The sequence below is a fragment of the Lepisosteus oculatus genome, chromosome 13 (genome assembly GCF_040954835.1).
Source record: "Lepisosteus oculatus isolate fLepOcu1 chromosome 13, fLepOcu1.hap2, whole genome shotgun sequence".
NCBI classification, from domain to species: Eukaryota; Metazoa; Chordata; class Actinopteri; order Semionotiformes; family Lepisosteidae; genus Lepisosteus; species Lepisosteus oculatus.
This window is the reverse complement of record NC_090708.1, coordinates 13,798,373-13,822,486: the sequence shown is the minus strand read 5'-3', so window position 1 is coordinate 13,822,486 and position 24,114 is coordinate 13,798,373. Positions and strand designations below refer to the sequence as shown.

Genomic DNA, 24,114 nt, shown 5'->3' with positions numbered 1-24,114 from the left:
CAGCTCTCAGCGCGTCTGCTACTCCTCCGCGGGTTTTTTCACAGCGTGATCGGCTTTGTCACGGTCTCTCTCAGCAAAAAAGGGAGGTGACTCACTTCTGTCATTTTCACCAAAACAGCCAGCGAGCCTGAGTCAGAAATCTAATGAAAGGTTACAAACGAGAGGAGGCCGTTCGGCCCCTGTGGCTTATTAGGCTGCTAGTAGCTAACTGATCCAAGGAGCTCACCTGGCCATTTCCTGAAAGACGCCAGCTGGCATAATGGTCTCAACATCAAGGATGTGGAGCTTCTTCCAGACTCCTGCCACACTTTGTGTAAGGAAGTGCCTCCACTTCTCTGTTTTAATATACTTCCCTTTAGCTTCCACTTGTCTCTGGTGGGTCATGTTTCACTGTTGATTGGAAAGTGGTCTGCTGGGCTGACGTCGTCAGTGATTTTGAGGATTTTGAAGACCTGAAACAGCTTTCAGCTACACATGGCGTGAACCAGTGTGTGACAGTTGCAAGGCCTCTGACGTTCGCTGCTAAGACCCTGCAACTCTTTTTCGTTACTTTATGCACCTGTATAGACAAGTTGAAGTGACCATGAATCAAGAGCTGCTTCTCTATAATGTGCATCGGTTTCAACAATAAAAGTCATATAAATAAGATAGATAGAGAGTATTATTTAATACTGTTTTGTCATTCTGGGAATCGATCATATCTGACAGCCTCAGAGACTTTCAGAATATTTTTTTCCTTTTAGGTTTTACAACAATATGACACAAAAATTCCCCACAAAGTGTGATTTTTATATTCTCCATGTCGCGCTAAATTTCCCTGACACCTATAACTTGGTGACAGATTCATTTTACAGCGCCAAACACCCTCAGACAGAATATTGTTCATTAATACTTGCCTTTCTAGTCTAAGTACTTTTCACTGAGAAAAATGTCTTGAAAGTAGGAAGCATGTTAAATAATGCACATCTAGACCTTTTATTTTTTAGTAATTTGCATTGCATTTTCATTGATCTTTCATATTTTTATGAAATGTATCTCTTTAGCTTTGAATGTTTAGGTGTTTAACTTTTACTGTATGAAGACTGAGTTTCCTCTATCAGCTGCCTTTCTTAGATTGAATCATTTTCTTTCATTTTTTTTGTTATTTGTGTTTGTGTAGTTATATCAGTCACTATCAAGTTGGTTTAAAACCCATTTTTACCTATCTTAAATATCAGGTTCATTAGAAGACTCAGAGATAAAAACACACCTTGACAAACTCTCATTTGCTTTGGTGTGATGTCTCATAACAGATCAAGCCTGGGGACTGGAAGACCTTTAAGAGGAGCGTGAGATTTTATGTTAGTTCAGAAAGCATTTCCAGTATGAAAGACACCCACGGTGCCATCAGTATTAGTCATAGACCATTGCATGTTCCCGTATTTATCTTTTTTTTTCTTTTTCTTCTCTCTCTCTGTCTTCTTTCCCCAACAAAGAGCTTCGCACTACAAGCTGTTCTGCAGATGAAGTGAAATCCAAGCATGTCAGTGAGCATGGCCCCTTGGCTGTTGCCATGGAAACAGACCGGCGCGAGAACGCCTACATGCCTTTCATTAAGGACATGAGCTTGGAGGATGACAAGGACAAAATTGTGGTGGAAATTGTGCAAATGTACACTAAACAGCAAGAGAAGCTCAATGCCACATTGCAGAAGCAAACGCAGCTACAAATGGTAACTAAGCTTTGTTGATTTACCCTTTTTAGGCTTAAGGGAAGGTACATTGACTCATAGTTTTCCAAAGTCATTTCAGTGTTCCTTGAGAAGAGTAGTTATGTTAGTTTCTTTGGTCTCAAAGTAACATTCTTGTGTCAAATTGAACTTTAACTCCCCCTTCAAAAAGCAAAAATATCCGTAATGGCACTGAAAGAGTAGAAATCAAGTAATACTTCTTTATACAGTTTTGAAGCCTGTTCGGAAATGTGAAAGTAAGGATGCGTATGATCAAAAAAGTACAGATAACAGATGTCACTCACTCAAGAAGACCAAGTGACAGTGCCAGTGTTCGGATATCATGCCTTTTCTGCTGATCTTTACCAACGCCCACAGACTAGATCCCTCCAGCGCAGGCTGAGAGATGGCTCTTTCCCGTCCGAATTTGTGCGGTGCAGAAACGCTGAGCCGCCGGAGGAGGCGAGCGGCAGTGCCCACCCCCCCCCACCCCCCCGGTTCTTGGCAGCTGCGTGTGAAAGCGGGTGCCCAGGGGAGGGAACTGATCCTCCGTGCTTTTGGCAGGAGCTGCGGGCCCTGCAGGGAGGCGAGGCGGCCAGGCTCCGGGAGCTGTCCGCGGAGCGCTGCGAGCTGCAGAGCGAGCTGGAGGCGGTGCACAGCGAGCACGCCCGGAGGCTGGGCGAGGTGAGGCAGGAGCAGAGGGAGCTGGAGCAGAGGCTGGAGCAGCTGAGGCAGCAGAGCTGCAGCTGTGGGCCCAGCGGCGAGGGGGAGCAGGAGGCCTGTTACACAACCCAGGTACGGGAGGGGCTGGGGGGACTGGTCTATCCAGACTGTCGGGACACCCCCGCGTGCGGGAATGAAGCAATAACAAGCGCTAAGGCCAGGGGATCGAAATAGATCCGCTGACTTGAGAGCTGCACGTGGTTTAACTGCAAAAAAATAAAACTGAAAGTTTTTTGATCTCATGATTTGAGGTAGATGTGATAGGCTTGTTGCTTGAAGACTAAAGTGATCCGTTCAATTTCTGCCCTTATACCAGTGGAGGGTGTTTAATTCCTATGAAATATGGCAAAATTAGCTTATTATGCATCTGTTAGTTTACACAACCGTTAAATATTGGAATCACTTTTTCTTGTAACATTCCTTAGCACATTCTGTTACATTTGTCAAACGTAGCTCCTTTATTACAGTATCACATCCATGTGGATTAATGAAAACATGGAATAAAGTCCTCTCTTTCAGCTGAATTGAAAAGCTGCCTGATTAGTAGGCCTGTTTAGGTGGATCTGAATGCTTTAAATGCAGAGTAACCACCCTTTCTGCAGAGCCTAAAACAGGGTTCATTCAACTGCAGAATTTGCAAGTTCCTTCAAAGAGAAAAAGAATAGTTGTGCAGTCAGTCGTAGAGTGAAAGATTTGAATCATTACTGTGAATACTTTCCTCAGTCACATTTCGAATTTCGTCTCTGAAAATGGGTATACATGGTTTCAGTTTTATCCAAGTATATTTGAAAATAGTGGTGCATGTTGTTCCTTTTCTACAGCAAATGCACATGTATTACAATACCTTCACAAATAAAAAACCTGATTTGCCTGTGGCTTTTTGTATACAAAATATGGGTTTATCATCATATATTAGGTGTACTTTATATGGTTTATGTATTTACATTTTAAAAGCAGTAATAATAATTCCTTGCATTAATATAGTGATTTTTTATTTTTTTAAGCTATCAGAGCACCTTACATACAACTGAAGTGCAGCCTCAACCAGGTGACAAGTGTCAGCCCCACACACAGCTGGCCAAGTAGAAAAGAGAGAAATTGAAATGAAGGGAGAGCTCTCGGGTGGCCAGATCTTAAAAGCCCAGCATGGACTTTAGCCAGAACACCAGAGATAACACTCCTACTTTTTTTAAAAGTGCCATTGGATCTCTAATGCCTTAGTATTTGATTTAACCTCTCATCCAAAAGATAGCACAGTGTCCCAAGTCACTATAGTTGTGGCATTGGTTTGAGACCTCTGTACAGAAGCAAGACTGTCACCTACTGCTCCATCAGACACCTGGTGCCCCTCAGATGTCTCCAATCCCAGAAGTGGTCAGGGCCAGCTTTGCTTAGCTTCTGAGATCTGACGAGATGCTCTGTCACACTGCTGATGAAACAAACACATCCACGTTTATTAGAAGACATCAGTTCCTAGTTCACACAAGCATAATGCTGTTAAGCCTCAAAAGAAATTGGTCATTTATAATTGCAACATATTCACAAAAGAAGTTTTTGGAGAAGGTGGACTGACATTTTATTGGACAGACACATTCATCGTGCTGCTCAGTATTTGTCATCAACCAGGTTGATCAACAGGGTTTCTGCTCTGAAAATCACTGGCTAGTGTGACTGTAAGAAAATAAATGTATGCTGTACACAAGGTTCAGGCACTAAAACAACCATTTGTGTGCGTCTATACAGATGGGCACACAGTACTTTATGAGACTTCTGGCCTTGGAAATTTCCATGGTCCCTGTTCTGCAGTATAAAAGTTACAGTGAATCGCTGTCTCCTGATTGGGTTTTTGGCCGCTGGCTCAGACTGTCTGGCAATGCATTTTGTCTGAGTGCCTGTGACTAACAAACACCCTCCGTCCCCCTCCCCCACTTTGTCTGGATAGCTGTCAGAGCTGCGGCAGAGGCTGGATCAGGCGGAAGCCGACCGGCAGGAGCTGCAGGAAGAGCTGCAAAGAGAGAGGGAGGCTCGGGAGAAGCTGGAGCGCATGATCTCGGAGCTGAAGCAGCAGATATCCGAGTCTGGCGCTGCGGGGAGCCCCCCTTCCTCTGTCTCCAAGGACACTGAGGCTCACCCAGACGGGAGCGAGGTAACCCCCGCTGACAACTAGACACGGCCCGCTGGGAGAGACAGGAAACCGACTTCAAAAACACAAATTCGGACTAAAAAAGGAACCCTCGGGAGGTTTTTTTTTTTAATGTGAATGCGGAACTGCTCTGAGAAGCTTAAAAGGTTGTTTTGTTTTTTAGATTTGTTTTGCTTGTTGTTATTTAATATATATTGTTACCAGCGTTCATATTTTTCAAGCAGAGTGAGGGATGATTTTTTTTTTAAATATCTTGACAGTATTTAAACTTTTTTTTTCTAAAAAAAAATGTTTTTAATTTAAAAAGTTTTTACTCCAAGGCTGCTTGAGGCTCCTAAAACAGCACAGACTGGGTTTCCTTCCTCAGACGAACGGTCTCTGGGTGCTTACTGTACCTACAAGTGGCTGCTTGACCTGCCCTGCCTGTTTTTGAAACGGTGAACTGAGAATCTGTATATGAAACTGTGAATGTGTGTATGGCACATGAAAAAGACCAACTACCCCAGACGACATTGTCACTTCATCTTCTACATGGTTAACTAAATGGACTGATTGAAAAGTTACAGATGCATTTTACCAGTTGTCCAATTTATACTACCTGCCATACTGAGCCATAGAATAAGCAGTGGTGCAGGGTTGCAGATTTCTCCTGAAACGTACCATCAAGACATTGCTGAACCTCATCAGAAACTGTGAAGCATGGACAGGTTTTTTTTACTATAGATGTAAAACAAATTATGTATGTATATATCATAAAACATAAAGACATTCTTGTGCAGAGAGCATTTCTATTGATCATAACCTCTAGTAACACAGATACACAAAAGGCTGCAATGCCGATTCCTTTCAGGCTCACTGACTTCTTTGCATTAAACACCTCTGATTTTTTTCATACCTACAAAGTTCAATCTAAATAAGAAATCTGGTATATATATATTTTTTTGCCTCTCAGTTACCAGGAACTCAAACTCTTAGCATGTTACAGCTGCTAGCATTTCTGTCTTGGATCAAGGCTAATAAATCTATTCATGCATTTGCTTTAAAAATAGACACAACAACATAGTTTGAGACCCATAATATAATATCAATGCACTGTAGGGCTGTGTGCCAAAGAAGGTATAATCTCTTGCCTATCTCATCTGGACGCTAATGTACACAAAAAAGTGAGTTGGTTCATCACAGCATTACTCTTGTGTAAAATGCAGAAGAATAATTATTAAAATAAATACAATTTCACAACATGTGAAAGCAAACCATTTACTGGAGCATGTGTAAATTGTGGGGTTCCATTGCGGTGGTGTTATCTTAGTAATGCAGAGCAGAGGATTTGAATACAGTAGTGTTACAGAAGCTGAGAAGCATGAATTGATTCTGTACAAAACTAAATTAAATAACAAAGTAGGCTTAGCATGTCATTTCCTCCTCCTTTTTTTCCCCAAACACCAGCCCTCTCTTATCTGTTGAAAACGAATTATCGCTGTGCATGTATTGAGAGTACGGTGAAATCTGAGGGGTTTTACAGAGGGGTATAGGCTGTTTGAATTTCCTAAAGTTTGCAAAGCATGAAATTGCTTTTCACACAGTTCTGGTGGACAGGTGTGCTCATGAGATTGGGTTAGGCAGGGGGTGTGTTGGTGGGCTGATTTCATAAGAAATAGGACATCAAAATAAGTTTCAAAATAAGCGCTGCTGGTCAGTGTACTGGGACAATGAGAGTACATTTGCAATTGAGACTCCCAAATGATCAGTTACTGGCCATCAGTTTTACTCTGCTTAACTTTGGATAAGAACGTTAATTTTCACATTTAAAAGGTGATCAGTAAACTTTAAGGTACTGTCAGTTAACTGGTATCATCTTTATGTGAAAGTTTGCTAGCTGGTTTTTAAAGATCCATTATGCTACTGCATATAGTTTGAATAAAGTCTAGCAAATCACTCAGTTGTGGGTTAATTATGTATACAGGGAGCAGGGCACTTTCTAAGCCAAATTGATAGAATGATTTATTGGACTTTTAGCTGCTATTTGAAAATGTAAGTCTATTTAACACCTTTTATTTTTCGTTTTGTCTTAAAATTTAGGTCACAAGTGAAATGGGTTCTGTCCTCACTTAGAGTTATTCTGCTTCAGTAAACAAGCAGCACAGTTAGAAAAGCCAGAACTGGTGCCTTGCTCTGATTGAGGGGAGCCCCGAGTTCCTTTGTGGCAGCAGAATGCTGGGGATACTTTTTTCCCACAGTCTGTCTGCTCAGGGGATTGAGTTTAAGATCCCAGTGCTACTCACCCATCTTCTTCCACCCAATTTTGTTTTTCATGAGCTGATATGCATAACCCTGGAGAGGGTCGTGAGACGGTTTTAGCCGAAGGATTTGCAGAGCCTTTCCTTTGCTTCACCGGACTAGTGATTTTCTAACTTCAAATGAAGGGAAGATCTAATTGAAGCGTATACATATTTTTATATCACATTCTCATTCAGCTGTTGAAATATCTGCCTCATTTCAAAATGATCTTGGATATGCATCTGCAATAAATGATAGAACAGCATACATTCCCTTATTCTTCAGTTGATTAAATTTAGAAAACTTTATAGAAAATCTTGATGTTACAAATATATATATATATTTTTTCTTTTCACAGTATATTAAATTATGTCTCAAACACTAGACACCAGTTGTTCATTTTTACTAGGAGACATTAACTCCATTACCATTTCACAAATTAAAATGTTCTGTAGATCCAATAGTTAATTTGCAGTGCATGCTGTGCTATAGCTGCATATATAAAATGTTTTTAATTATATCATGACATATTTAATGTATTAACTAATAAAGATTTATATTAACTTTGTACATACAGTAGTTATTAATATATTAGCTCTATTAGTGCAAATAATCTTCAGAAGGTTATATAGATAGAACCAGCAAAGATGTGGGAAAAGAATGCCCACAGATTACAAGTTTTCATAAAACAAAAATGGTTTTATATAAGATTTTTTAAAAACATGTCAAGGCTTGTTTTGTGTAGGGAGAGTGGATGATGTTCTTCTCAGAGCTAAGCTTATGATACAAAGCTGATAGAAAATGAATTGTGTTTTGCTACTTCTTAACAACAAATTTATTATGTATTGTTGAGGGTCCCCTAAATATTTCAAATTGTTCAGATGTGAAATGCAAGGTGCATGTGAAATTCTGTCTTGAAATACTTCGGATACAATTTTTTTTTAATGCATCCCACAGGAATATAATTTTGTTTACTTGTGTTTCTGTTTAACTTCAAATGGTGAGAAAATAACTTGTGTTCCAGTGTGCTATCCAGCTTTCTAACAAAAGCTGGGTAACGCACATTGTGTATTTGGGGAAATACAGAATGGATAAACAATGAAGAATAACATTTAAAAAATACAAGGCACAAACATTTTCAGAATGTCTCTTGAAGCTTAAGCCAAGTTCCTGATGTCTTCTGGCAGTATGATTCGAATCGGCATGAAACAGTTCAGTCTTTGCTCACTTAGTCGAAATGAGCAGGTGAAGTTTGTGAGTGTTTTTTGTAAATTTTGACATGATTTCACAATTACTGGTTTTTAAAAAGCCTTCACGTCCATTGGCAATTTTACTAAAGCATTTCCGAATGAATCCTCCCATGTGGAATTTAAACTTTAAATAGCCTACTTTTTTGCGTGGACGGACAGTACCTTTATCAGTGTATACTATAACAGCACTGGTCTGCCACTCCTTTACTCTCGTTAGAGTGTGCTGGAGGGGTCAATCCTACAACAAATCATGCTTTTCTTTCCTCAAAGCACTTCCTGGGTGTCCAGTTGACATTTAGTGGCTTGAAATCTCACACGTTCATTTGGACTCTGGTGGATTGCACAAGCTGGAAACATGGCAATATATATACAACAAGAGACATTCTCAGATAGGTTTTGTGCTCTTGTGAATTGATTTGTTGACTGTCTGCTGGGTTTGTTTTGTCAGGTAACTTGAATCATTGTCTAAGAAGACAGGCCACTAATCCTTTCACGTTTAATTAGCCCAAAATGAAAAACTCTGGTAAGTGTAAATGGTGTAAATCACCCTTGAGAGACATCTCCAGATAACAGAATTATAATAAATGACTTCTATTCCTGTTGATGTTTACAGCACCATAGGTAGAATCAGTATTATGTTAAAATCTAGTCACAATTACCTCTGCAGAAGCTGACAATATCATATTTTGGGTTTTTTTTCTTTTCACTTTGTCGACTCGTTGGTTTTTCCGTCTCCGCTTTGGCTTTTACGCATTGTTCAAGTACTCTGGGTGAATCGTGCAAATCGCCTTTTGTACACGAGGGGGCGCCCCAGGCTTACCTACAAACTTTGTGACGGTCGTTGGTCTTTTGACGCGCAGTTTTTAATAAAGCAGAACTGGAGACTAGAGAGCTCTATTGCTTTGGAATAACTGCTGCCTAACAAGTAAAGCACAGGTCCTTCAGCAGCAGTGTTAAGAAAATATAGATGTGATGTTGTATATCTGCAAATGTGTGATACGTCTATATTGCTACAGTTGCTCCAGATGAGGCCTTAATCAATAAGCAGAGTTTTAACTCGGGGGGGAGTGTTCTTTAATTATTGCAGTCGATTCACAAACATTGAATTAATATTTAAAAGTCACATAAGTAAAACTACAATTTAACTATCACAATAGTGCTGATTAAATTTACTTCTCTCCTTAAGGTGCCCATTAACTATTAAGTGGATCTCTGAAATGTTTTTAAAATGTTTGCATTAAATTTATCTCGGGTCGTTTTTCAAGCAGCTAATAATGTTTCTGGCTATACAAATGTCTCCTACTGTATATGAGCAAGAAACGTTTTCCATTTGAATATTTTTCTATTGGTTAAGCTTTTAAAATGAAATAGTTTATTTCTATAAAGGTCACCAAACCATTGAATCAGTTATAGTTTATCTCCAAGGATTTGAAGTTTTATTGTTTGGATCGATAAAACTCTGCTTATGAATATCAGGCTGGATGGCTTTATTAACTACAAGAAAACCTAAAAAGTAAAATCTAAAGGTAAAAAATGTTAACTCATTATGGCTTTGTAAACCTTTAAAATGTTTTTTAATTGCTGTCAAAACACAAAGCAAAACAGTGTCTATACAATCATTGCATATGATGTTACTGTGTTGCCAATATTATACAGTGTGATGAAACAATTGTTCTTGCATTGCATGAAACAAGACACTGTCCTCCTACCTCATGTTGTGATAAAACAATTTTTTAAACAAATGACACTGCATCTCTCTTTACCGTTCTTCATGATCGATATTTACTAGAAGTACATATATGCTTTTAGCTAATACCTCAGTTGTATTTTGTGTTTTGTGTGTGTTTTCCAACTCCAGATCTTGTAAATACCCTGTATAGACAATGAACTTGGATCAAATTCAAGTAAAGTTCTGTAGTGTCAAATCATGGCATTGTTGCAGTTTGCTTTTTATCTCCCTCTTAGCCTTGCCTCTATCACTAAATAAGCTACAGTTTTTTATTCATCACACATTTTACAACATCATAAAGAAGTAAAAAGGTCTGTCAGATTTGTAGCCAGTAATCCTCAGTGAAACATTTACCAAATAAAACTGTCAGAACCTGTAAATAAATTCTGCAAAGGCTTGGAGTACTAGTCTACAATGCCTATACAGAAGTAAAGAAAAAGAGTAACCTATCAAATTAATGTTAATTTTTAAAGTTTTCTCAGAGCCTGCAGAATTGTAGTCCATATAGACACCACTGATGAGATTTGTGTTAATACAAAGTCAAATTCAGACTATACACAATTTTATTAAGGTAGATAATAATGTTCTCAAGTCATTTTAAACACTAGATAAGGGTTACACTAAGATACAAACAAAATGCCCCCCCCGAGAGTGAAAACACTTTCACTTTCACTACGAACAAAAGGAAAGTTATTTGAACTGAGAACAGCAGTCCCAATTTCTCAGACTGGTTATGAAATTAATTGACAGTATCACAACATTTTACACATTTGGAATTAAGCACAAAATTGTGAACTTTGTGAAAGTACCGGATAGTCACCATGGTGTTGCAAATGCCTGGTCGCACCACAGACAAGAGCAAAAGTACGTGTGAATTGCCCTTCCCTCTCACTAGTCACTGTAATGACTAATGTAATACGCAAATAAGTGTACTAGCAAATAAGTACAGGTTGTGCAACAGGCATTTCACCACAGAAATGTTCCAATGTGAGCTGTATGTTGCAGATTTAGCTGCAGAGTTGCATTTATTACAAGTAAATTCCATTTATTAGCAAAATCATCTCAAAGGTGAGAGCAATATTCAATTTAATCCAATTCTATTAAATTAAAAGAGATGTATTCACAAACCTGCTTGCTTACAATGTAAAAGGGCCACTTCACCTCACAGGACGTTTTGTTGCCTCGTGCTGAATCTCAGAATATGGCGCTGTGCATACCTGGAAGTTTAAACCTATTTTGTGATGTAAATTGGTTTTACACATTACCAGCGACATTTTACTTTAATTGCCGTTTGAAATGCACTCATCAATGCCAATTCTTTTTAACTCCAATATAGAAAAAAAGCTTTGCAGTTCCCCTTTAAAAGCTAGATCTGCTTACTACTCAATCTAGGGTACAGGATTAAAGCAAACATTGGCTTCCAAGAGACCCGTGCTCTGTAAAACATACTGGAGATATGGAACAGCAGATCATGGTCGGTGTTTGCACTCCACTGACATTAGACTTATAATCACAGTAGAATGTTTAAATGGCAGTGTTTGTACTTATAGTTTTCCAGTTTTGGGTTAATGATCTGTGGAATAAAAAAAACTATGATAGTCTACCACAGTATATTATAATAAAGTATAATTTCATCATTGAAGCATTTATTCCTAAATACACCAGAATTAATATTAATGTACTGTACATGCCAGCTGTAGCCACAACATTGTATAGCAACAGTTCCATCAGTTTTTCATGTAGCTGATATTTTTACAGGCAAAAATAAAAGACACACTGGTTTCACTATGAACAAAAGGGAACTGGTTTTAAATGGGAACTGCAGTCCCAATTTCTAAGACTGGTTATTAAATTCATTGACAGTATCACAAAAGTTTACGAATTTGGAATGAAACACAAAATTGTGAACTGTGTGAAAGTACTGAACTGTCACCATGGTGTTGCAAACCCCTGGTCTCACCACAGGTGAGTGAGTGAGAGTTCACTTTGCACGAATTGCAATATGAAGAGGCCCTTCCTATGGTTTCAGTGTAGTTCAGAGCAGTACAAAGACATTCATCCATAATAAAAAAAATCAATTTCACTTATTTCAATGCATTTTGACAGCAATAGATTTGGTAAGTTTAGATTTTCAATGAGGATTGGCGAAAATGAATAAGGACGTTGGAAAGACTGATCTTCTATGAGGTGAGTATTTTCAAATGTCTATAATCAAGCTAAAATGTAACACAAAGAGACTTAGATTTTAATACAACAAACATTTTTATATTAAGTTTCATCATCAAGAACGATAGACAAAAATATTTGCAGTCCCTTCTCCCTTTTCCCAAGCAGATAATACCAGTAAGTTAATTCAAAACTTCTTCAGTAACATTAAAAACAAGTAAAGCATCGTGTCTAATATATTGTAATAAAAAAGTGAATCATTAACAGATTACAGTTATTGTATTAAATTAAGACATTCTGAGCAAAAGAGAACTTCTAAGACGGGGCTTATTTTACCTCGCACAAACTGATAAGCAACTAAAAGGCAGTTAAAGATCACGGGGCAAAGCATATTTTCATGGCCTCACAGAAATAAAGCACTAAAGAAATATGGGAAATGGGAAAAAAAAGACTACGACTGCTTCCATAAATCTACACACCCACTGAAAGAATGGAATGCAGATATAAAGCAAAGAACAGTGCCTTGAAAAACACTCTTTTTAAATCATACTTCTCATCCCCCAAAAATTCCAATATAAGCAAGTCAAGTGCAGGTGAAGAGTATCACCCATCTGGGTGACACAAGAGCACCTCAGAAAAAGTGCTTGGGGATTTAAATACTCAGGACTTAACTGCTCATTGGAAGGACACAACCTCACAAATGTATTGAAATACCACTTGAATTAGCAATTTCTAGCAATAAATAGCAATTTTATTGTTTTATGCGTCACAAACTGAAGGCACAAATTCACATTAGGAAGGAGTAATGATTCTGACAAAGGCTGCTGCAAGACCTGAGAGATTACTGTGCACTTTCTGCCAAAAGGTGCAGAGAACAGAATTTAACAGCCCGCAGGATAGCAACTTTTCTCCCCACATTCTCTGAGCAACTGGTCTGTAATTGCACTAAAGCTAGTGATTAATATGTTTGGATGCTTTGGTATTAAATGCCAATGTTATGTAATCTAAGTGGTTTTATCCCACTCTTGCCGAATACTCTGCTACTCCAAATAACCACTCCCAATTTCCTGCCTTGCTGTGTTCTAAGAGAGCATGCTATAGTTATAGAAACCCAATTTCTGACTGTTGCTGGACTTACAAACAATAACCCGCCCTGTATAAGTAGGATAACCTTTTCAATTATTTGCAGGATGTGAAACCAGTCTCAGACATTATTTTCTTCTTTCTGGTTTCAATCAATGACCAGAATCCAACTTAGTAATAATTCTTTTTATCATTTTAAAGAAAAGGGTTTTTTTCTGTCTGAGCATGCCTCATCAGACAGAGGTCAGGAGGAGACAGGATGCCTTAAGGAGTCTCAGCTTTTAAAGAGGTGCTCAGTTCAGCATCTGGAGCAATCTCACTGTCTCTTGGAAATGGGCTGGAATTCCAGCTGCAGAATCCATCAGGAAATGACAGGCTCTTCTGATCTTTAAACACCTGGTACTGGGACCAATAGACCCCACCGATGAGGAAACTGTTCAAAAAGCACAACCAAGGTACATTCATGTCCAAGTATGCAGGGATCTCGGCACCTAGCAAAACAATGACAACCTGTAAGCACACAAATGGGGTCCAGGTACTGAGGAAACACACAGTCACCTTGCCCAGAACATGCTTCTTAGACTGTCTAACTCCACGGGCCATGGTTTCAGGTAAATTTGAGATGGGTTGTCCTGTCCAGGTCATGTATTTTACAGTCTTGTAGGAGATGACAAATTCAGGCAGACAATAAACCAGGATGCAGCATAAAAGACAAAGGAGGCCCAAAGAGAGAGAGAAGCACTGCGTGCTGGTGGAGATGAAGCACTCGTACAGCAGAAGGTGGAAACTGTCATCAACCTCAGGATAGAAGACTGAAGAACAAAAGACGTACAGTAGGGCCAAAATCCAAACAACGAAGACGGCCACTCCATATGCTAGTTTCCAGGCCCAGTGTGTCTGACCGGGGCGGGGCAGAGTCCAGTAGTAGTCCAGTCCTGCGAGGATGAAGACGGGCCAGTGCAGGATGCCATAGGTGTAGCAGGCGATTTGCACCAGGAGACAAATGTGATACTTGGTTAAACGGAATCCCAGGAAGCAGAAGTCCTCCAAGCAGTAAATGAGAGAGAACAAGAGAAAGAGCAGGGTGTCGATCACGGTCAGGGAAACGCAGAAGAAACCCAGGAAGCTTCTGCTCATGTGCTGTTTCTGCAGCCCCACAATAGCCCAGTTCAGAAGACTTTTCCCCCCCAGGACCAGCAGCAAAGACGAAATGGGGTTGACCATCGTGTCGGTGCGCTCCTGCTGCCACTGCGGCTCCCCTGAGCAGTTCTGACACGGCAGGACAGCCATGAAGAAGTCCGGAGATCACAGGTCAAAGGTCACGGGACACATGCCAGGACACAGCTGCAAAGAGAAACAAAATCAGTCCTGGATTCCCTTTTTGAAGAGGTCATTGGAAATAGTGGTGTTCCTGCCGGTATGTTCTGGGAGGATCCTGCATTAGGCTGTTTCTGGAAATGTGCCTACTATGACGTTTCCTTCTTCGTCAAGTCTCCCTGATTAACATCTATCTTCAGGTTTTATTAAATCTGTGATTGCACTGGGATCCCATGTCAATCATAATGGACCCATAGATTTGAAAACCCTTTAAAAACCTTCTTATGAGGATCTGAAACAATTGAACTTAAACTTGGCAGACTATCAATAACATTTTGAGACATGTGGCCCATAATGCAAAGTGCTCAAAAGTGGTTTGAATGATCTCTAAAGCACAAAGAAATAATTATGGTTATTATGTGAAAATGTGTTTCCTGTGTAAGGCCAGACAATCAATAGATTCATGCTTAGGGTTCATGCTTAAACCAGTCTGGCAACCTGACCACCATTTAACACTGAAAAATTCAACTGCCCCAGTAATAGAAACCATTACAATGACTGACTTGAGGCATGATACCTTCACGCAAAAAACTTGTTTCAGACTCATACCTCATGTGTACAGCAACACTTTTTACACCCGCAGTGTTTCCTTACCAGCTTGGGGAAACTTGTCCCATACAGTCTTCATCGTAGGGATCATTCTCATTCTATAGTCTCCTTAGGTTACTATAAACTGCCAGCAGCTATATCGCCCTGCAGCTCACAACTGGCAGCCCACTGAAGCTCAGCAGGTGTGAGCCTGGTCAGGACCTGGATGGGAGACCTCCTGGGAAAGCTAAAGTTGCTGCTAGAAGTGTAAGTGAGGCCAGCAGGGGGCGCTCACCCTGCAGTCTGTGTGGGTCCTAATGACCCATTATAATGATGGGAACACTATACCAGAAAAAGGTGCCGTCCTTCAGATGAGACACAAACCAAGGTCCTGACTTTCTGTGGTCATTAAAAATCCCAGGGTTTTTCTCAAAAAGAGTAGGGGTGTTACCCCAGTCCTGGTCAAATTTCCAATTGGCCTTCACCAATCATGGCCTCCTAATAATCCCCATCTATGAACTGGCTTCATGACTCTGCTCTCCTCCCCACTGATAGCGGATGTGTGGTGAGCATACTGGTGCACTATGGCTGCAGTCGTATTATTCTATGGCTGATTTTCTCTCATTCTTATCCCTTAAGTTTAAAAGGATCCTTATTCTAGGGGACTTTAATATACACATTGATTCAACCTCTTCCAGTCTGCCTAAAGACTTCCTTTCTCTTTTGGGATGCTTTGACCTTACTTGCTTTGACCAAACTTACTAGTTTGTTTGTACCCCTACACATAACAAAGGACACACCTTAGATCTAATTATTGCAAATGACTCCTTTGTCTCCCACTGCTCCCCCCTTGATCTAGGCCTCTCTGACCACTTAGCCATTCTCTTCAATCTGGAATTACCTGTTTCTAACACTTCCCCCTCACGCTCTGTAAATTTCCACAACTGGCGATCAATTGATCACCTGAGGTTTGCAAATTCTGTTCTGTCCTCCTTATCCTGTTTCTCTTCCTCTGACCCTCTAGAGGACAAAATACAGTTACTTGACAATGCTCTTTTATCTACCCTCGACACCCTTGCTCCTCTAAAAACTCGAACCATCTCCTTCTCTCGCCCTGCCCCCTGGTACAATGACCATCTGCGATCCATGAAGGCAGCCTCTCGCAAACTTGAGCGTAGGTGGCGTCTTTCCGGCCTAAATGTACATTATCAGGCCTGGAGAGATTACTTATCTGATTATAAGGTAACTATAGAGTCTGCTAGATCCACCTACTTCTCTCACATCATTGAAAATCACCAAAACAACCCCAGGCATCTTTTCTCCATAATCAACAGACTGCTCAAGCCAAACTGTCCTACCACATTACCTGCCTCATCACAACTTTGCAACACATTCTTAGATTTATTTAGTTCTAAGATTGACAACATCCGGCATCACATTCTCTCCACTACGGATATCATTTCCATACCTCCTCCCTCCTCATCCAACTTCTCTGGTTCCCGTCTCTCCTGCTTCTCTATTCTTGACTCAGCATCCCTAAACAAACGAGTTACGTGCATGAAACCCACCACATCTATTTTAGATCCCATTCCCACCACTTTATTCCAATCCTGTTTCTCTTCTCTCTGTCCCATTGTCCTCAATATAATACATGAATCCTTGAGCACCGGCATCGTACCAACGGTCCTGAAAACTGCAGCCATTACCCCCGTGCCAAAGAAGCCTAACATGGCTCTCGACAATCTTAACAACTTTCGCCCCATCTCCAACTTACCCTTTCTCTCTAAAATTCTAGAACGTGCTGTCACACTTCAGTTACATAACCACCTCATGACAAACAACCTTTTCAAACCCCTCCAATCTGGCTTCCGTCAACTTCACAGCACAGAAACCGCCCTGGTCAAAGTCACCAACGATCTCCTAATAGCTTCTGATTCTGGTTCTGTTTCCATACTCATCCTTCTTGATCTCAGTGCTACCTTTGACACTGTTGACCATAACATCTTATTTTCTCATCTCGAGACTGTGTTTGGAGTTTCTGACACTGCCCTCAAATGGTTTAAATCTTACCTCACTGATCGCTGTCACTTTGTCTCTTTCAATGGGTACAGGTCTGAAATTGGTCTTGTCAAGTCTGGTGTCCCCCAGGGCTCAATACTGGGCCCCTTGCTCTTCAGCATTTACATGTTCCCACTTGGTCAGCTTTTAAGATCACATGGCCTCAGCTTTCATTTTTACGCTGACGATACTCAAATATACATCCATACCAAACCTGACACTGATGTGGCTGTCTCTATTCTATCTAATTGCATCTCTGACATAAAAAATTGGATGACTCAAAACTTCCTTCATCTTAACTGCGACAAGACTGAACTCATGCTTATTGGCACCCCCCATCAACTTCATAAAGCCAGTCCTGTAACCCTATCTGTAGATGGTTCTGTACTTGAGCTTCAATCAAAATTGAAAAACCTTGGGGTTATATTCGATTCTGGCTTAACATTCGACCCACAAGTACAGCATACTGTCAAAACATCTTTTTTTCACCTTAGAAATATTGCAAGACTACGCCCTGTGCTATCATTAACTGTGGCTGAAAAGCTGATCAACATATTTGTATTCTCTCGAATTGACTACTGCAATGCTCTAATCGCTGGGGTATCTAAATCTACTCTGAACAAACTGCAGTATGTCCAAAATTCAGCAGCCAGAATCCTGACCAGGTCTAGTGCAAGTGTTCACATTACTCCTATCCTGGAGTCCTTGCACTGGCGTCCGGTCAAATTCCGCGTAGACTTTAAAATCCTCATGCTCACCTATAAGGCTCTACATGGCTTGGCACCTCAATACCTGTCTGAACTATTATCGCCCTACTCCCCACCTCGCAACCTCCGCTCTTCAAATTCTGCCCTCCTTACTGTCCCCCAAGCCCGTCTACATTGTATGGGCGACAGGGCCTTCTCCTGCTATGCCCCCAAGCTCTGGAACTCTTTGCCCAAGGATATCAGAGAGTCACCTTCTCTAAACTCCTTCAAATCCAGACTCAAAACCCCTCTGCTCTTCTTAGTACCACCTTCCACGGTCTCCTCTATTGTTATTGTTGTACTGTTGTAATTGTAATTGTGTCTTATCTTGTGAATTCTTCTTATTTATTATTGTAGTCTTCTTATTTATTGTTATTGTCATCCTGTAAAGCGCTTTGAGAAGCCACCTTTAAAGGCGCTATATAAAATAACGTTTATTATTATTATTATTATCATCATCATCATTCAGATGGGGCTGCACATTGGTGGTGGAGGGGGGAGACCACATTACCTGTAAAGCGGTTTGAATGCAGTGTCCAGAAAAGTCCTATAAAAGTGTAAGGAATTATTATTAATTATTATTATTACACTTAACTACTAGGCAGCTGCTTGGCAACCTCTAAAACTGCTTGTATTTGTCTGGTTCAGGGACTGACAACTGTAGTACCCCAGTCCAGGTTCCTACAGGTTGTAGGAGCACCTTTTAGTGAGCACCAGATTAAGAATTGGGAAACGGATGTGATTTAAAAATTCATATTCACTTACTTGGTTTTTATTTAAGACATTAAGATTCAACACAGGACAAAAACCAGTAACACTATGTAGCTTTGGAGGATGAGGGTTGCCTACCGCGCTGTAGTTATTTGCATAGTAGATGTTATCGAGTGCAATTTACAATGTAAATCAAACATTCCCTGTTGTATTTATACACAGAAGTTTCTCTTCTGGAATGAAGTAAAGCCTGATTCCAGCGTGCTCATGCAAAAATGTCTACATCACGCACAGTTGCCTGTTCCACCATGAAAGCTTGCTGAACTTTTCCTTCTCTTTGTCTGCAGGCTCCCAATCTTTTGTGCGTGTGTGCGTTTGCTGTGCTTGACTGTTGCATTTTGAAAAATTGAATTTGTTTAAAAAACATGGCAAAATGAGGGCATAACAAGCACAATGCATGCTTGGATTGCTTCTGCTGCACCTCTGTCTACAGCTACTGCAGCTCAGCATGTTCGGAGGTGCACATCTACAACCGCTATCAGTATCTCCTGCAAACTAAAGCAGGAGAAAAAAAAACTTGCAGTACAGGACAAGGGTTATTTCTGCTCATGTTAATGATGCCATAAAACAATTAACAGACAATTGACAGATTCTCCCATCCCTTTTCTAGCAGCTCTCAAAACCTCATAATTAACTGTATTGCACCAGGTCAAATCTTTTTCACTTCTCTGTGAAAGTTACTTATTTACTGACCATTACTAAACAAATGTTTCATGCTGTAATTCTCAGATTTAAAACACAAGACTTGGCACACACAGCAAACATAGAAACTGAGATCTAGCAGTTGATTGTGAACAGTTAGATTTGTAAACCCCCACCCCACTGTAGCTTAGAAACTCACGTTAAAGAAACTCAAGTAGTGGGGAGCTGGATTTCTAATAAGTGTGCATGTTGCCACAAATCAAATTTTGCCCACAGAAGAACCTCTACTTAAAATCTAAAGTTTATTTACTACTAACAGGAGCTCTTATGAGACTTTTAACTGAACCAAATAAAATAAGTTTACCCCTGATTATACTAAAGCTCTTAAAGCTGTCAGTTCTGCTATTTTAACAATAAACAAAACCTGAAATTGGAAATCCTTTATTAAGTTACTTTAAATTCAGGCAGATTTTCTGATCACGATTATAAAAACTGGTATCCTGTCCAGGGTGTACCCTGCCTTGTACCTACTTGTACCTACAACCCAGACTGGATGAGGTGATTGGAAAATGGGTGGATCAGTGGTGGTGATATAAAAATGTTGTTTTGCATTATATGAGTTCTGTTTAATATATAGTGTTATTCTGGTGGGTAGCTGCGTCAGCATGCGTAGGCTGCAAAGGAACAAGTAATAGGTTTATTCCATGCTGAAAAAAAGAAGAAAGAGAACACAACGTTTCGGCCGTGGAGCCTTATTCAGGTGACACCTGAAGAAGGCTCCACGGCCGAAACGTTGTGTTCTCTTTCTTCTTTTTTTCAGCATAGTGTTATTCTGGTTTCTTTGAAAGGCTTTGATGAGATTGCGGACTGTATAGACTTCATCATCTGCCTAGGTGGGGATGGAATATTTCTGTAGGCCTCCTCTGGATTGATGGTTAATTGATTATTCATGTCTGGTCATGATACATTCACGGCATACATTCAGTCAAATTATACATTCCAATGACTTTGACTTCTGCAATAAGCACTAAGTTACCTCATTAGTGAGAATGTTGAGTGGGCACAGATGAAGAGGTGACTTTACCTACTGCATGTTAAGCAAGGTGAACAACAAGAAAGGAAACCACAGAAAGGAATCAATATGCCCCCTTATCAAGAGAACACCTTTGTGCCATTAGGTGGAAGCTCGGCCAAGCCACACACTGCTCCTCGCCATCTAAGTTGTTCACAGCCAGCAAATTGTAACCTGGCAAGACGTTATAGTTGAGCAGAGTCTGTCAATGATAAGCCTCAATCTGGAAAACCAAGAGTCACTACACCTCCAAAACACCAGATGGGAAGTTAAATTGCCACTGGCTGGCCAGGGGTGTGCAGCAGCTACAGAACCCCACTTGTAATGATTGATGGCAACCTGACTGCACGGCGCTACATTGAACCTGGGACTTTCTGCGTTTCCTGTGGCCACATCCTGACAAGACTGCAGTCCAGCAGGTTGACATACTCATGGTACTTGTGTAACCCACTTCCTTGTGGGAATGTGACAGTTATACTGTAGAAATCCTACTTACCAGACTAGAGTCCTATTTTCAGTCATTTAGGACTCAGAGACTAATAAACAGGCACATGCTTGTCCAAGCTCCAAGAGAGGAATGCAACAAAACGTGCTTTATCTTGTCATTAGAAACATGTGCAAACGGGTGCAAAGCTTGTGTCACAGACGCACAGTTTCTATTGCTTCCAGCAGTGGCCACACACTCTTACATGGCAGACCCCCTGCGGATGATAAATGCTAATCTCTTTAATACATTTACCATGTCATCCCTATTTAATAAAAAATGCATGTCAGTGCACCTGCTATAAAAGTCATTTTCCTGAAACTGGGGAGTATACCTATTCAAACAGAAATGTAATTTAGGCCTACTGATACTGTAGGATTTCTCTGAAAAGGTAAAACTGTAACATCATTATGCACTGTAATGGCATAAAAATAAATCATTAAAAAAAAAAGTTTAGCAGTTTGTGAATCATCACCAATAATTATCTATGTAATTTATGCAAACATAATTTTTCCGTCTGACCGTATGAAGATGAAGTGCTGTTGGATTCACATCATATCAAGAATCAATAGCTTTTTCAGTCCATCCATCTCCTAACTGGTTTATTCCATACTGGGAGGTAAGGCCGTCGAAGCCTCTCCTGCTAAGTAATGGGAGCAAGACAGGATCCACCCTGGACAGGACTCCAGACATACACTCACACCAGGGCAATGTTTTTCCCGAAAGCCAATAAACCTACAAGTCTTTGGACTGTGAGAGGAATCCAGAGCAACCGGAGTAAACCCAAGTGAATGCGAGAGAACATGCAAACTCCACGCAGATAGCACCCAAAGTCCAGAATTTCAATCTGCGATATTTCAATCCAGACTTCAGGAAATGTCATTTAGGTTTTGTCTTCATTCTCAAACTCTTACTCTCTTGATTACTTGAACTATCCGACAATCTTGACGACAAGGGTGGAAACTCTCAGCTGAAAACTAAGGCTTTCTTCCCCCAGTATTTAAAAACGAATGTGAGGGGGGCTGAATAAATAATTAGAGATGCACAAAGAAAATAAAAATCACCAAAGTTATGGAATGTTGGCATTGTATTGCATTCAATATCACGTTGCTTTGAGATTCTCCCAAACAATAGGCCTACCACCTTTATTACAAAAAAAAAACCCTCTGCGTTGTGCATCTTCCACAAATACTTGAAGAAAAAAAACACTCTCTTGACTAACTCATCACACTCCCACATGTTAAGGAGTAAACTATCTCTGGCGTTTCAACAGGTAAGTGAATGTCGACTGCAGAGGAGGAAAATCTTTTCAGATTTAAAAACAAACTTATCTGGAGCTTCTACCATCAGCTGACAGCTGTGGGTCTATTTACACAGTTGCCATATTATGTTCATTAAATCAACTGTCTGAAATTAAGGAGAAAAAATGAGTTGCCATGTAGGAAATTGCATGCCTTATAAATGTAATAATAACGAAAAATAAAAATGCACAATTTCCAGAATTTAAAAGACCAAAACCCTCGTAATCATCTATTTTTGCAAATCACATAATTTTATTATAATAAAACCCGTCACCTACTCAGATGAATCATGTTTTTTTTTCTTAATTCAGAGCAAGTTTGTTCATCTAATTGCATGGTTTAATAATTTCAAAGAATACATTTAAAAACAATAGATGTTCCCTGTAACCTCCATTTAAAAGGTTTGTTATGTTGTAATGATTATAATCAAAAGTTCTCCCACCCACTGCTGAATCATAAACCCATTTTCATTCTTTCATTTCCCTGAAAAAAATAGGTATTTAAAAGTTATAAATGGCTTAACACAAGCGGACAAATGTGTTTAAGATCAAGTATTATCGAATATCGTAAACACAGGAACAAACGAGTTTTGCATTTTGTAAGCGATCTTTATTCTAAACTAATGACATTTAAATACGCTCAATAGACATTTGTAGAAGTTAACAATGCTTTTTGAATTGGGAGAATCTCCTAATGCGCTTTATGAGCAGACCACAACGCCGTAAACCACTTGCAAACATACAGTTTATTTACACTCTTTGGTCCTTAAAACGACCAGTTTAATAAGATCATATCTAGTCTGATTAGATCATTTCCAATACATATTAAACCCAAATACAAAAACACATTTCTGACTGCAAGGTAAACTACATTTCAACAAAAACAGCACCGATAACAACAACGCGCGACCTCCTTTCAGAAACTGAGAAAGCCTCCAAGCCGTCCACCTCCACTCAGGTAAGGTAAACAAAATCACTAAATTACAAACAGACGGTTTCGCTATCCTTGTACGGGTCATCGTCACACGACCCTGTAGTAACACGTACTAACAACCACAAAAAAAGACCAAACAGCGGAAAAGAAAACACAAGACTAAATCGCCAAAACAGTGCAACTGTAAAATAAAGATACACTTTTTTACCTTGGACATTAAACATCCGCATAAACGTGATAGCGTCGCTTCTGCTTTTTCAAAACCCATCTACCGAACAGCCCCGGCATCCTATCGCATAGACAGGGGAAAAAAAATGTTTTTCAGGAAGATTTACTCGCGTTTATATCTATATAAAACATCAAAGGGAGGAGTCTTCGTGTGCAAGGAGGAGGAGGTTGGACGAAAATACAAAAGACGGCAATTTAAGAGTCTTGACGGCTGAATGAAAGCACGGTCGGTCCTTTTTCATCTCTGTGAAGAGCCCGGCTTTTTGTCTTGTTCAGCCAGCAGGGCATTCAAAAACAGGTTGTGTGTTTGTGTTGTGGGGAGAGTTGTTGACAGTTTGTTTAGACTAACATATGTTTAACAAAACATTAAAATCCCAGAGCCGATAATACAAAACCTGCTGGTTTTTAGCCTCTATTTGTACAGTGGGAAAGCACGCCAATGCAAATATCCCCACTTCACACACCTGCACAGAAGACCATACTTGTCAGCGAAAACTACGACTAGAGGAGTTTTTGACACCTGCTTCACTTACGAACCAACCTTTTTTTCCGGGTTAGATGCTGGGCGTTTCACCTCCCGGAAAATTGAAAAGTAAAAGAAGGGTTGATGTTGTTGTGAGGGTTACAAAATTTCAGGTGGAAGAAGTAACGATTCGAGTGATGGGGCTGTGTTTTTTGCAGCCAGTTGTACTGAGTTTATTTTTACAATCGTTAAGTGAGGTTTCCTCTGAGTTGAAAGGCGCACGGTGTGATGGCCCCACTATCCAACCGGTTTGGGGAACGATGTTATGGGCTTGAAAGCCATTCACTCGTCATACCCAACCGACCATCTCCTACCCTCCCCCCATAACCGCCCATTGGAATTCCAGGCTGGTCTGTTGCAGTCAAGCGTTTG

At 40.1% G+C, this 24,114-nt stretch overlaps 2 protein-coding genes across 8 annotated transcripts in view; one reads left to right on the top strand and one right to left on the bottom strand.

The window, feature by feature from the left end:
* skila (SKI-like proto-oncogene a) overlaps window positions 1-10,029 on the top strand; it is a 32,067-nt gene extending 22,038 nt beyond the window's left edge. For all 5 annotated transcript variants that reach the window (XM_015361181.2, XM_069197657.1, XM_069197656.1 and 2 more), the window contains exons 7-9: window positions 1,476-1,711; window positions 2,273-2,503; window positions 4,374-10,029. In XM_015361181.2, the coding sequence (XP_015216667.2) occupies window positions 1,476-1,711; window positions 2,273-2,503; window positions 4,374-4,598 (692 nt within the window). In that variant the 3' untranslated portion in view covers window positions 4,599-10,029. The remainder of the gene's footprint in view (window positions 1-1,475; window positions 1,712-2,272; window positions 2,504-4,373) is intronic.
* Window positions 10,030-12,073: 2,044 nt separating this feature from the next.
* Window positions 12,074-24,056, bottom strand: gpr160 (G protein-coupled receptor 160). 3 transcript variants are annotated; one of them, XM_015361186.2, is made up of 3 exons: window positions 23,761-24,055; window positions 23,200-23,280; window positions 12,074-14,423 (listed from the first exon to the last, which is right to left on the bottom strand). In XM_015361186.2, the coding sequence occupies exon 3, from the start codon at window positions 14,367-14,369 to the stop codon at window positions 13,344-13,346; it is 1,026 nt and encodes a 341-aa protein (XP_015216672.2). In that variant the 5' UTR covers window positions 14,370-14,423; window positions 23,200-23,280; window positions 23,761-24,055; the 3' UTR covers window positions 12,074-13,343. The 3 variants fall into 3 exon arrangements, with proteins under 3 accessions (XP_015216672.2, XP_006637859.2, XP_069053760.1); XM_006637796.3 differs by lacking the exon at window positions 23,200-23,280 and having other exon boundaries at window positions 23,761-24,056; XM_069197659.1 differs by lacking the exon at window positions 23,761-24,055 and having other exon boundaries at window positions 23,200-23,567.
* Window positions 24,057-24,114: the final 58 nt, after the last annotated feature.